Source organism: Cygnus olor, chromosome 3, assembly GCF_009769625.2.
Source record: "Cygnus olor isolate bCygOlo1 chromosome 3, bCygOlo1.pri.v2, whole genome shotgun sequence".
Taxonomy (NCBI): domain Eukaryota; kingdom Metazoa; phylum Chordata; class Aves; order Anseriformes; family Anatidae; genus Cygnus; species Cygnus olor.
This window is the reverse complement of record NC_049171.1, coordinates 113,964,331-113,978,230: the sequence shown is the minus strand read 5'-3', so window position 1 is coordinate 113,978,230 and position 13,900 is coordinate 113,964,331. Positions and strand designations below refer to the sequence as shown.

The window sequence follows — 13,900 nt, the reverse complement described above, 5'->3', positions numbered from 1 at the left end:
TTCCTATGTTGCATTCAAAAGTATTATTTTATCTCTTTTTATTCCTTATACTCTACAAGGAAGCTGTTTCTAAAATGCTCCATGGTGCCCAGCACTAGCTCTAATTTGTGATAGTGTTCTAGGGGAGGTAACTAGCGACATAAAAGGTGAAATTCCAATTTGTTTTGTTGAGAAAAGGTTGAAGTCACATTGAGTATTAATATGCTATGAGATTTTCTTCTGATGTTAAGTAGCATGTATTCTTCATGTAGATTATTGTTCTTACTACAGGCGATATATCTGATAGCAAGGGAATTGTAAAATTGAATATGGAGCAAGTGTTCTTCACAGCAAAGTACTTAGTCCAAAATCTGTGTAGTAAGGATTTTTTTTAATTTTATAACAATGTTTTCTATTTAACAGTATATTTTGAATGATCCTGTCATTCACTGCAGTAGTTTTGTAATACTCATGTTATAGTTGTCTTTGCAGGGCTCCATTAGTTGTTGCTGTAAGAATTTATTACAAGGTGAATGTCTTGGAGTTCCACTTGTGCTTAACTGAAAAAGTGGTGCAAGTTTGGGAAGTGAAGACCACATCTTCTCATCCCCCATTTTTTTTTTTTTTTTGCTATTTGCCCATAGTATGCTGTCATGAATTTGTGCAAGGAAGCTGGAAGTTCTCACTTAGTCATTAGATATAGATTGCAGTTGGTTGGTGGTTGGTTGGTTGGTTTTTAAAGTGATTTCACTGGCGAATATGAAAAGTAAGGTGAAAGGACTCAAGCTTCATACAAGCACAAAGTGGCAGAGCAGAACAAGCAGCAGCTCATACTGCTTACAGGGAGCAAACTTCTCAGTTTTTTGAGTTGTTAGATTCTAAATCTATAGGAAGTTCAATAGCATATGGATTCCCAAGTTACTCTGAAGGTGTCTTAAATTTCCTAAGTCTTTTGGACAGTCCTGGACATTTTGCTCTGTCTTTAGCAATTGCTTCACTACCAGGCATATCTTTTTTTATAAATTTCAGTGGAAAATCAATAACCAGTCTAAATAAGGATTCTGCAGACACAGGAGTAATAACAAAAGTGTGGTTTTTTTTTTTTGGTTGGTTGGTTTGTTTGGTTGGTTGGTTTCTATTTACAGTTTGTGTGAAAATTACACTTTCTTGTGGTTTGATCACATTTTAAAATGCTGTGGCCTTCATTTTAGCACCTTCTAGACATCAGTTTCACAATTATTTTTAATTTAAGGCTTGTCTGTATAGCTCAGTAAGCTGTGAACTCATTGTGTAGCCATTTTTTGATTTTTTTTTTATTTTTTTTAGAGACCTGAACCCGTAAATCATGAAATGTATTGTAACAGAGAAGAAACAACATGTTTACAGTAAAGGATATCATTGCCAATAACTGAAGAGATTTGGGAAATGATCTCAGTCTGACAATATTATATTCATTATAGGAAACTTCTGGTTTTCATAATCTGTTTTCCTTTTTCTTTTCCTGAGGACTGCATGCAATCATTAAGTATCCCACAGTCTCTAATGGATGCTGAGGTATGGTGTTTCTGGGAGAAAGCAGTAGTTGTAGTAGGCTCGTATAGAACAGTTTTATTCTTTGAGACCCAGCCTTCTCGTGACAATGTTCTTTAGGGTACAGAGTTGCACACCAGCCACTTCAAACTCTAACTATCCAGTGGCAAGCTCTGGGTGGGATTCAGGCTGACCATACCCTTCTCGTGGCTGAAATGTGTCACTGTATTATCCCATCTTCAGCTTCTGCTCCAGGAGGGTACAAGCCCCTATAGGTCCTGTGTCTTGCCTGCCATCACCATGTGGTTGTCTCACACATCCTAGGACACCTAAAATCACCTGCATTTAGAGTCTTTCCCCAGATTTTTTTTTTCCAGTGTTTGGAAGGAAATGTCTGTTTAGAACTAAACCATCTGCAAGCAACCAGATGGTGCATCAGTGATTATCAGTTTGTGCTCCCATCAGTTCTTGGCTGTAGCAGTGCACTGTCACAATTTGCTCAGGATTTCAGTGGGTTCCTGAAATCTGGCAGGTACTGAGCAAATGTGGCTATCATTTGGCTCATGGTTTTCAACATCTACACCTTTCATATTCATGTCTGTCACAGAAGTTTTATATGGATCACTCAGCTTGCATTGCCTTTTTTTATATAGGTTTTATGCAACAATGTGATAACGTCTGATCCAGAAACAGATTAAACTTTCTTCTTAAACCGAGTGAGAGTAAAATAAAGTTTCATCTGTTTCTGGATCAGTTTTTATTTGTTGTGGAGAATTTATATTAAAATACAGACTTTTTTTTATTCTCCTAGTAGTTTTGCTTCAAGGATATAGCTATCTGTACCTACTACTGCTGTATTGGAAGTGACCATAGCAGGGCACACTTTTTTTTTTTAATTTTTTGAAAGGGGTTTCAAAAAGCAGATTACAATTTCTGGATTTCTTTATAGCATATGTTGCCTCTACAGAACAGACTTGTGTGAAAACATGAGCACTTGAGTCCTCACAGCTCCAGTCACATGGGTTTATTCCTAACTTATGCTGGTGTAAGTGTTTACCTCTTTGCCAGTAAACTATTCACGGCCAGCACACAGATTCAGTAGTGTCACACTATGCCCATGTTGTTCAGTCCTAGCTCTCCACTTTGACATGATTCTGGCTCATGTTGACTAGCACTCTCCCAGAGGCTGCAGGACCTAAATGAAATGAAAATGTCCTTCCTCACTTTCTGGGTAGTATAAACAAATATTTAAGTACTATTCACACTACTGCATAGATATATTTTATTTTTCTTTCCTAATGGAAATCTCATGTTTTGTAAACCCTCCTTTTAAAAGTGTTGCCAGAAGCGTGCTTAGACTTTCAGATTAGTTTACGTGATTCTAAAAGCACTGTTAGATTTGTTGTTAGTGTTAATTTCTCCATTTTAAACCTGAGGGGGTTAAGAGGATATTCTTCATGATAGAAAAGATAGAAATTGTTTCAAAATCATTTTGCTAACTGCAGAATATGGGGATATGAGGTGTATTGCATTTAAAGCTGTTTTTATTGACTGTATTGGCATCGCTCCTGTTGACTTCATTGGCATTAAAATCTTTCCCAGGAATTCTCTTGCTGTGAGTATCTTACTGGAAACCACTTTGCAACTGTGGTTTAAAGCTGCTGCCAAATCTGTTGACATGGATTCTGTATAACTGTGCTGCACACAGAGTTACGAGCTGGAGCTGCCAGTATGACCTTCAGTTGCAAGAGAGCAAAAGGCAATGTGTTCTAGTAAACTAAATAGACTCAGCACAAGGAAGTTGCATATTATAATCCTGATTGTGCTGTTGGTTTCTGTGAAGCTGATGAAATCCTAGATTTGTCAATCTCAGTGGTAAAATATCTGTTCATTTTGAATTTCATCTATAGGCTCTCTGTCTTGAGTGTCTTTATAACTTGCATTGGTGGATTCCTTGCATTTGTGCCTAGAAAGTACCCTTTCTCTGTTGCAGACTAGTGAGTGACTATTTTGATTTGGAATACTGGCAGAATTTTTTAAACAAGCCAAGAAAACTTGGATTAGCATATCACAAAGTATATTCACTCAAAATTTGTAAAGGAATACAAAAATAAAGCTGCTGAATAACTCTGGGCTGCTGCTTAAATTGGCATTTTCACCGCGGAAATGAAGGGTTGTAAATAAGATACAAATTTTGAAAAGGTGACCAAGGAGTTGCAGAGAATGAAGTCCTCCAGGGACTGGAGCTGTGCTTTCACAATTTTTACCAACAGTCTGGGAAAAAAGGGGTGAGGAGAAATAGGTGATAATATAGGTGTTGGCAGTACAGAATTTTTCAGGGTAGTGGAAGATTAATTATGGATAACAACAATTGCAGAAAGTTCTCATAGTAACATTGGATAAAATGGTAGAAAAAATTACATGTCAGTAAATAAAAAACAATACATGAATTGGAAGAGGAAAATGATCCTAAAATGCAAAAATAGCAGTGTGCTCTAAAAGAGGTGTTTATTGCAGCTAAGGAGGGATATACTGTAATCACTAGGGATATTTCTGGAACTGAACTGTTGGAAGAAGGCAGATAGAATGTCAGAGATCCTGACAAAAGCAACAGAAAACAAGCCAAAGCATCATTTCCCAATGTGTAAATTGACACTGTGCCCTCCAGTATTGTGTGTAATTTTAATTCCCTTACCCTGCATTACAAAAAGGTATTATTGAACTAAGCAGAGTGAAGAGAAAGTTGAGCGTTATAATATAGATTATTCATTTTTTCCTATGCAAGAAGAAAGACTAATCTAGTCTTAAATAGATTAGGATTCTTCAGTTTGAAAAGGACAAGTGGAGAAGCAGAAGTCATTTGAGTAAAGAGAATGACAGCATAATTTCTCAAACAGAAAAATTGAATAGAGGGCAGTGGTCAGAAAGTAAATTATCAAGTGAAATTTATCAGTTATATAATAAAGAAATATATTTTTTTAAAGATGAAATTGATTATTGAAATTCACAGTTCATATCCACACTATTTGTGGGTTCAAAAGTGAACAAATTCATAGTTATCCCTGATGATGCAATTAATTAAATGTGATGACAGAGTCTTAGGTTCATGAAATATCCAAGCCACAAATTGTTGGAAGTTAGGAGAATATATTCAACAAAGCATCATTCCCTATTTTTGCTTCTAGAATCTTTGCCTTATCTGCTAGGACTGGTACAGGCAGGGCACTAGAAAGCTCCTGTTTTCTACAGATGTTCTTATGGATAGTAGTATAGTTGCAAGTGTACAATTCAGCAGAACACCCAGTGTGTAACTAGTGATCTCTGAATCGCTGCAGGCATTTGTAAGAGATGTTGTATTGGACTGTGGTGCCAGCAACAACCCAACTACATCGGCCTTTGCGGTCCAGGTGCTTAAAATTCACTGTCTCTGATTCTACCTCTTTCTTTATGATAACATATAAAAATGTAAGAGTAACGTGATGCAAAATGCCAATTCAGTATTCATCCACTGACCATTTAGGTTGACTTAAATTGTTGAACGTCATGATCAGTCAGTCCTACCTTTACCCCAGTGCCTGGATTTGAAGTGCTGCACAAAAGCACCCCAATAATCTACTCTCCAGAAGCAGCAAATCCACTTACTTAGGTTATTCCAATGCTTGCACTCTCCTTTTTCATTTCATTTCATTTTCTGGGACTCCAGGGATGGATGAAATGCCCTCTGTTTTCCCCACTTTAGTTTTTAGGTGAGATGTCACTTTTTCTGAATTTGTTTTCCCAGCCTTGTACTGACCTTGCGCTATTTGAAGACTGTTGGTTTTTCATCGTTCATAGACTGTCATGTTTCAGAAAATTTGGGTCACCATTTGACGTCGTGTTCAGTGCTTTATTCCTGTTTATGTGCCATTTACTACTAGCTGTTTGTATTAAGAATAGAAGGTGATGGTGGTTACATCTTTAAATATATATACCATACTGACTGTATAAACCAGGAGCAGCTGAACGCAGAGCATTTTGTTGCAGAAGAGAGTTTTGCAATGCAGGACTCTGATATAAGCCAAAGCTTCTCTGCTCCTTTACAAATAAAATATATAACTGTAAAGTGTATATTAATAAAATTGCTAAACATCATGCTAATTCTCTCCTCTGGACTAAGGTTCATTATCACATCACCACAGCTTGCCAAACTACAACGTCAATGGAATTGCCATAGATGACCTTAAGTATGCTCTTAGCCGGTGGCAAACATAAGGTAATGGGGCTTAGCTTAGTCCTTGATGGAATTTTTGTGTCGTAGTGTACACACAACTCTTGTGGCTTACCTGAAATATGACTTGACCAGGTGTTTAACTCACTCTCATAGAATGTTTTTCATGGTAAATGGGTTGGCCTAAAATAATAATTAGCTTTAGGTAGAGGTGCCTGTGCAGAATTGCTTCAAAGGTCTACACTCACACGGGGAGAAACAGCTCTGCGTTTCTTCTGCCTCAGAGGGTAGTAAGTCTTTCCAAAGTCTGTATGAATTTCTGTTCACCATCACCCTGGAATTTTTTTCCTTTTTTGGGTTTCTACAAAATCTTTACATTCTATCCTGTATCTTGCATTTTTTGGGAAAACACTGTAAATCCAAGATTGGACAGCAAGCTACAATTGAAATCAAAATCTTCTGAAGATAAAGGCAGCTTAATGCAGTATGCTAGGTCTAGCAAGTGCAGTGAATTTGTGGTTCTTCTTAATATAATTACTGTATTTCAGCTTGCTGCATTGCATAAATAATCTTCTATTTTGGCTCATCCATCCCACAGGCAGTAATGGATTAATACTATTTCTTCATATGGTTGTAGACTTTGCTTTAGAATATGCTCAAAAATTGTCCTTTTTTAACAGAAGGATTACATTTTTATTATTTTTTGAATTCGCAAGTTGGACATTACTAGAAATTAACAGGAAAATGCTGTCATATTTTGTGGAAATAAGGGGTTACTTCTATTTCAAAGAACAATCTGATAAACATTCTGAATATAGGTTGGTCTTTAAAGATTGCAGTTGAAAACTTGAGCTTCTTTCACTTGAGAACTGCCGAAGTTTTAGAATATTTTAGAGACAAACTAATTTTGTCCACACATGGTTGTAAATTTCTAGGAGTCAGTCACAATAGCATGATGAATTCCAGCAAAGGGTGCGCATTTGTCCGTGTGTGTTGCCTTTTGTTTCTTTTTTGTTGTTTTGTAATACCCTTAGAAGTGTGGAAGAGGCAATTGGAAGTATAATTAAAGGCATTTTTTAAGTTGGAACAGAAGTGGGAGGCTGGGATCATTGCTGTTTTGGGTACTTCCTCAGATCTGAAGAACAGTATGGTGAAGGTGCCCTATTTTAGGCAGGATTTCCTGTTTATGGGTTAGCTGCTGTAGCGGGTTACACAAGCCTTCCAGAAGCAGCGTCAGGCCCAGTGTAGGTGAGTTTTCAATGCCGCCCTTCCCTTTTTATAGTTTGGTCTTGCAAGAACAGAGTATTGTGGTTTGCATTTAATCACCTTTGAAATAATTGTCCAATTAAACAATAATATGTTGCCAGTCTTTCATAAGTTTCCAGTGTTTCAAAATAGGCAAGGGAGTGGTACTGAAGACGCCTGCAATTGAAGACATTGGTGGAGAGGAGAGAAAATGGAATATATTTGCAGTGATCAGTAGCACCAGCAGTGTTAGAAGCCCTCTCCTTCAAGTACAAATTGCATTATCTGATATGGTGAGAGGTCTAAATGCCTCTCCTGCTTTGTTGTATATTAGAGGAAAAGATTTACTTCAAGGTTTAAGGTTTTGGTATAAACTTTGATCAGCTGAAGTGTTATTAATCACAAGTTTCTGTTCTATATTTTCAGAAGAATGGTGTATCAAATGGAACTCTCTACAAAAAAACATTTATTGAGCACTTTGAACAGGCACCAATGTATGTTGCGGTTCTTACTTTCGTGGGTTTTGGAGTGGGCACAATATTTGGCTACCTGCGGGATTTTATGAGAGCCTGGGGACTAGAAAAACGTAACATTGCTGAAGAGAGAGAACAACAAAAAGTAGGTATAAAAAAGTATGTATGTATCCACAGCTGAGTTTTCCCCTGCTTGCAAGTTATATAGAATAACCTAACAAAGTAACAAGTAAGACATCTTTCATCTTAGAGAAGAGCACTGCGTTAGGGATGAGAGGAATGAGGCACACTGCAGTATCGTTAAACACATCTGTATGAATACGTACATATATACATATATAAAAAATCATAATTTTTTTATCTTGTTCTAAGAGTGTCAGAATACTGTCAGAATAGAATCTCAGTGTCTTAGGTCAATTCACAGAAAAAGAAAACTCAGAAACCCCTTATTGTTAACTATATCATCTCTCTGTATCTCTTCAACCCCCATCTTTCCTTGTGCTATCTGGTTGTCTTACCTTGTCCTTTCTAGCAATAGGCAGATTGCTCACTTATGTTTGTCAAACTGCTGGTCACAAAGCACTAAGGAATCATTGTCCCAGCACAGAGTCAATGGCGACTGAATTCTTGCGAGTCCTGACCTAGAAACATTTTCAGTCTGCATAGTCTTATGTAAAATTTGCACCTCAGCAAGTTCAATTGCATTCTAACTTCATTTAGATTTTTTGCTGCTCTACCTCCTCTGTGCTGTTTGAACTGTGACTTACTATAGCACCTGGCATAATCGAGGAAAAAAGTAAATAGTGTTACTGTTCCTCTTACAAATAAAATTCCCAAAATAATGTTTTCTGATTTGACTTCTCAAAGATGCATGCACTCCCAAATGAAATATAATGGTGCAATCCTTATATGAGCATTCTCTTGGAATATCTTTTTCAATTCACTTATTTTGGCCATTCATGCACTATTTTGATTTCAGACTTACTAGTTAAATCTTGACACCATCCACCATGTATTTACATGCTCAGTTAATTCTCCAGTCTTCTACATATGTAACTACATGACATGTTATGTTACCAGTCCATTGTATCCAATGTCTAACACAGCTATATTTCTGTTTCATATAAAACTTTGTTTTGATTCTGTATCTTTCTTTTAGTTTAATTTTCAAGTTAAAATCCATAGATAGAAACTAATCATCAGACAAACTCATTGTCATAACTGCTTGCCTGTCCAGTCTAGACCAATAATGCCCAGACCATTTGGACTAATTTTAACCTAACATAGCCAACATTTGAGGAAATACAGTGAGATATTTCTCTGTTTTCAATCTGCTCTGCGCATAGCAAAATGTTCAATTTGAAACGTTTGGATTCTCCAAGTGAGAGTATCATGACTTCATTTCAAACATTCCAAATATTGGAGTGGAGAATTAGGCCAACTTGTGGACCATATGAAGGTTTTTTTGTTTGTTTTAAAACAAAAAAAAAAGTAGTTCAAGGTAATTAAATATATTTGCTGATTGGAGTTGTGACATAGGAACATGTGGTTGTTGTAACCCTCTGTTTACCAATGAATCGTTTTTTACTTTGTAATGGGAATGACTTGGGTTCCTTAGCAGAGATTTTCCTAGCAACGTAACCCTGTGCATGTTTTCAAACCAGGATTTTGTGCCACTTTATCAAGATTTTGAGAACTTTTACACCAGAAACCTCTATATGAGAATACGTGATAACTGGAATCGTCCAATTTGCAGTGTCCCAGGGCCACAGTTTGACCTCATGGAACGTGTTACAGATGATTACAACTGGACATTTAGGTGAGTCAGTTTACACTCTGCAGGTGTCAGCTTTTTAAGAATTAATCCTGATACATCTGCAAAGCACAGAAAGGTGCATCTAGCCCATAATACCTAAATCCTAGAAATATCCATTAGCACTTTTTTTTTCAAAATCAATACAGTTCTGACAATCTGTCACCTTTCTTCTGAATATTGTTTGGCAATGCAATGTGGAAGGCACTGAACTCTATCAGAAGTGAGATTTGTTTGACTATGTCAGCACAAGTAAAACAGCTTATGCTTCATTTATAATAGATCTTTAGTCAGAATATTGCAACTAAGTTTGTTGTATCCCTTGGTTAGGATTTAAATAATAATTTCTTGCATTGCATAAGTGCTCCTTCTAACTTGCATAGTGAGTCTCTGGCAGTGAGTTTTAAGCAGTTTACAACTTGAAGATTTCAGTATATCACAACTGTTATTGAGTTAAATGATATGAAAATTTACCATATAGACAATTTGTAGGTTGGCTACACTAACAATGACTTTTTTGGTTTGGTCCATGAAATTGCCATTTCACCTGGCAAAAAAGGGAAAGGCTGGAAAAACTTGTAGGATGTTAATGATATAAGGATTGTCAATTCCAAATATGAACCTGACAGTGGAACAAAATTTGGGATTTTTTTTCTTTTTGTTTTTGTTTAGTGAGCATGGGAGGGTTGCAGCATTCTTTAAAATTTGCTTTGATTTATAGGTTCACAGGAAGAACTATCAAGAATGTAATCAATATGGGTTCTTATAACTACCTCGGCTTTGCAGAAACAGAACCTAATGCTTTGAAAACTGTAACCAAAGAGTTACAAAAGTATGGAACAGGAATCTGCAGTACCAGACAAGAAATGGGTGAGTAAACAGCTAGATGGCCATTAAAGTTTCTGTAACTGTATGATTTTTTGTACAGGTATCTTGAAGGAACTGGAAACTTAGAGAATTTTAATCATATCAACAAGTACTTGTTTGACTATTAACAGTGATATTTTATTAATTATCATGTAAGGATTTTTTTCAAAGGAGAAAATATTACTCTTAAATATTACTCTAAAAATATTACTATTTTTTAGAAAAGTAAAAATTTCCAGTGTGCATGTAAGGAAGAGAGTCCGGAAGGTTTCATCTCACTTTTTTGAGTTGATATGTCCTTTAAGAAATAAATGTGTTTTCACTTTCTAGGCTGCATGTGGTGTTATCTTCAATCCTATATTTTTATACAAATCCTTTTACCGAACCATTATTAAATGTGGATATGATTATGCATTTCTAATAGTGCAATCAGCCTGCATTTCAGAGAAAGCAATTTCCATCCATGAAACTCAGGAGGAGGTTTTCCTTTAGGCTTTAACTTTCTTGGGAGCTGTCAAAAGAGAACAGTAGGCTTCACTGCATGGAGAAGTCCTTTATAGACTTTTTTTTATCCAACAACCTGATTTTTTTTTTTTGCATTTTGTATCTCTCAAAGCAAATTTTTTTCCTTCCAAAATCTCATGAAAAACAAACTTTCTCATTTCTTTCTTTTATTTTAAGTCTCATTTCCAGACCAAAAAAAAAAAAAAACAAAACTTGTCATTACTTATCTTGTCATCATGGTTTGATTTTCAGTAATAAAATTGTCATTGACAACACACTGGGAGGGTTTAGAGATTGACCCTACTTTCTTTTTGTAGGTGACCCATGTGGTGACTGCAATATATTGTTTAACCTGAATTGCATGTATGCTTGAAAGTTGTCACCACTACTAGTCATCTAAGGTATTCAAGGAACATTTCTCTGTGTCTTTTTGCCTTGAATTCTATTTTGTCTGAGAATGTTTTGGGTTGTTTTCAGTACTTCAAAGAATATGTCTGGTGTTTGTCATTCTTTATCTTTTGCTTTTGGAATTCTTTGATTTGGAAGACTTGCGATGACTTTTAGCTTATTCTTACAAAAAAAAAAATGTCTTCAAATATTAAGTCATAGAATCATTTCTGTTGAAAAAGACCTTTAAGATCATCAAGCCCAACCATCCACCTAACGCTTCAAGTCCACTGCTAAACTATGTCCCTGTGCACCACATCTATGTGTCTTTTAGATGTTACTGCTTATCTCCATCTAGTCTGTTTCAACAGCCACAGTGTGCAGATTTCTAGGACTTTATCTGAATTCCTGTTCAATAATCCTGCAGTGAATTTTAGGGAGCAGATGCGATGAGAGGATTTATCAAAATAGAGAAGCATTGTGTTAAGACCTGGCTTAAGTCACATGGAGGAGCAGTCATAGCATTTTTCCCCAGGCAGCTAGTAGAGGTCCTGTGCTTCTGTGGTCAGTGGAGAGACAAAAGCTGCTGTGCAGAGCAGTTCTGCACAATGGTTACTTCAGTGGCCCTGGCTCTGCTGGAACCTGTCTATCTCCAATAAATTTATAAAACAACTTAAGGAAAAGGAAAATAGCTGCTTGTTACCAGTGTGGATACCCTCTTTCTTTTCCCCATGTGTGCTGCTTCTCCTTCATATTCAAGCAGATTTGAAAAGTTCTGTCTAAATTTCTTTCTTTGCTTGTTTTATAATATATGCATACTCTTTTAGAAGAAAGGGAAGGGTTTGCTCTCTGAAAGGTTTCTTCTTTAATTACGTGCCATCTTCATCTTAGTAAAATAGAACAGAATGATTTTGTTCTTAGGCAGATAACATTTCAAAACTTTAACTTGGCCACACAAAAATAACTGAAGTGGTGTGAAGTATGAATACAGTCAGCTGTAGGAGCCTGTAGACTGTAAATTGACTATCCTAATTCAAAGAAGCACTTAAACATATTAGTAATTTCAAGCTAATTGGCTTTAAATGTGCTGTTCTGCTTATGTGCATTTAAGGGTCTGGCATGCTCAGGGCTTTACCAAGATCTCTTTCAAAGCGGTGATAGCTTTCTTTTTATAAGAAGGATCATTCCGCTACTTTGAGAAGATTTCAGAGAGAGGGGAAAATAAAAAATTAAAAAAAAAAAAAAAAAAGAAACACAATGATTGAGTGATGTTTGAAAGAATACATGATGATAAAACTGTCCTCTGTGATCTAAACTCCCCCTTTCCTAACTGTGCAGATTGTGGAATGTTGTCACATCAGAACGTTGTTGCAGGCAGTTTGCTCTCAGAATAAGTTAATATGAAAGTTTTAACATATCATTTTTATATTTACAAAACACTATTTTATTAAGGAAATGTAGTGAATGTAAAACAGTTACTGTCTCGGAAAAGTAACTTCAGACTGTGTCTAAACATAGTTCAGAAATTAACTTCAGTGAGAACTGTGAAGCCCTGCTCATGTTTTCTCTAAAATAATAATCCATATGTCAATTGAACAGACATTCCTGGTTAAGTACAAAAGCATAGGAACCTGATAAAAACAGCATCTGACCTTCTAGATTTGCTCTCCATAAGAAGATTCTAGGCTTTTTTCACCATTTTTAATCCTGTGTTCTTTTTTAATTATAATAATAATAAATCACTTTCTTAGCATAACAGTGTAATTTAAGACACATTCCTGAGGCTTTTGTGGGACTTGCAATCTGAAAGAAAAATATTTTTTTCTTTTTTTTAGCCCAAGCAAACTATCGTCCCTTAGGAACAAGATCTTAGGCTTATAAGTAGTAGTTCTGTGAAAGCATTAGCTGCTTGTTTGATGGTCAGAAAACAAACCAAATGCTAGAAATAATTAGGAAGTGAACACAAAGTTAACCATAGAATCTCCATATGCTACTATATAAAAGCATAGTTTGCTGTCATCTTAAGTACTTTGCGCAATTTTGGTCAAAAACATTCAGCAGAACTGGAACGTGTCAGAAAAGGGCAAAAAGTATCATCAAAGGTCTCAAACAGCTTCTGGGTAAAGAACTACTGAGCTAACTGTCTTCAGCTGTCAGAAATGCCAGGCATTAGGCTTGGAAAGAGCTTGGGGATGAATTACAGAAGTCTTCAAACTGATGTGTGACATGGAATAGTGGACAGACTTGGCTGTTGATTCTCTTCCACTACAAGACTTACAGGACTTTGTATGAAGTTGGTAGGAGATTTCCATCTAAATACAGGAGGCAGCTCTTCAACCAGGAGTCTTGCAGACCTGAGAAACTCATTGCAAATAAGGCTTTAGATGCCAAAACTTAACACTTTGTTGAATTCCAGGAGACACAGGCTATGTACAGAGCAGCACCATTGATAGCTACAAAAAATACCAGAACTCTTATCTGATTAAGGATATCCTTTTGCTGAGATTAGTTAGAAGCTGGGATGCTATTTTTATGTATATATGTGTGTATGTATATGCTTTTCCTGCTTTCGTTCTTCACTAGACATTGATACAAGATGACTGTCAGATGAAAAGTAATGGGCTAAGGGGACCTTTCATGTGGCACAGTGCATCTAATACTAGTTGCTTAGCACTATTTTTTGTAATTAGTTTAGTATTATTGCTAATGTGCGTATGACTATTGTTGTACAATCATTAACACTGGACCTGTGGACTAGCAAATCATGATACAAATTTGACTTGAATCGGGAATGTGCACATATTCAGATTTCTAAAAAGTTAGATGTTATGATAAGGGTAGGGTATAAGGAACCAAGGAAGCTGTGTTCATAAGGTTAGTAACCCGTCTCTCTTC

At 36.2% G+C, this 13,900-nt stretch overlaps 1 protein-coding gene across 4 annotated transcripts in view; it reads left to right on the top strand.

The window, feature by feature from the left end:
* SPTLC3 (serine palmitoyltransferase long chain base subunit 3) overlaps positions 1-13,900 on the top strand; it is a 167,227-nt gene that overhangs the window by 106,059 nt on the left and 47,268 nt on the right. For all 4 annotated transcript variants that reach the window (XM_040553013.1, XM_040553012.1, XM_040553011.1 and 1 more), the window contains 3 exons: positions 7,388-7,579; positions 9,099-9,253; positions 9,969-10,117. In XM_040553013.1, the coding sequence (XP_040408947.1) occupies positions 7,388-7,579; positions 9,099-9,253; positions 9,969-10,117 (496 nt within the window). The remainder of the gene's footprint in view (positions 1-7,387; positions 7,580-9,098; positions 9,254-9,968; positions 10,118-13,900) is intronic.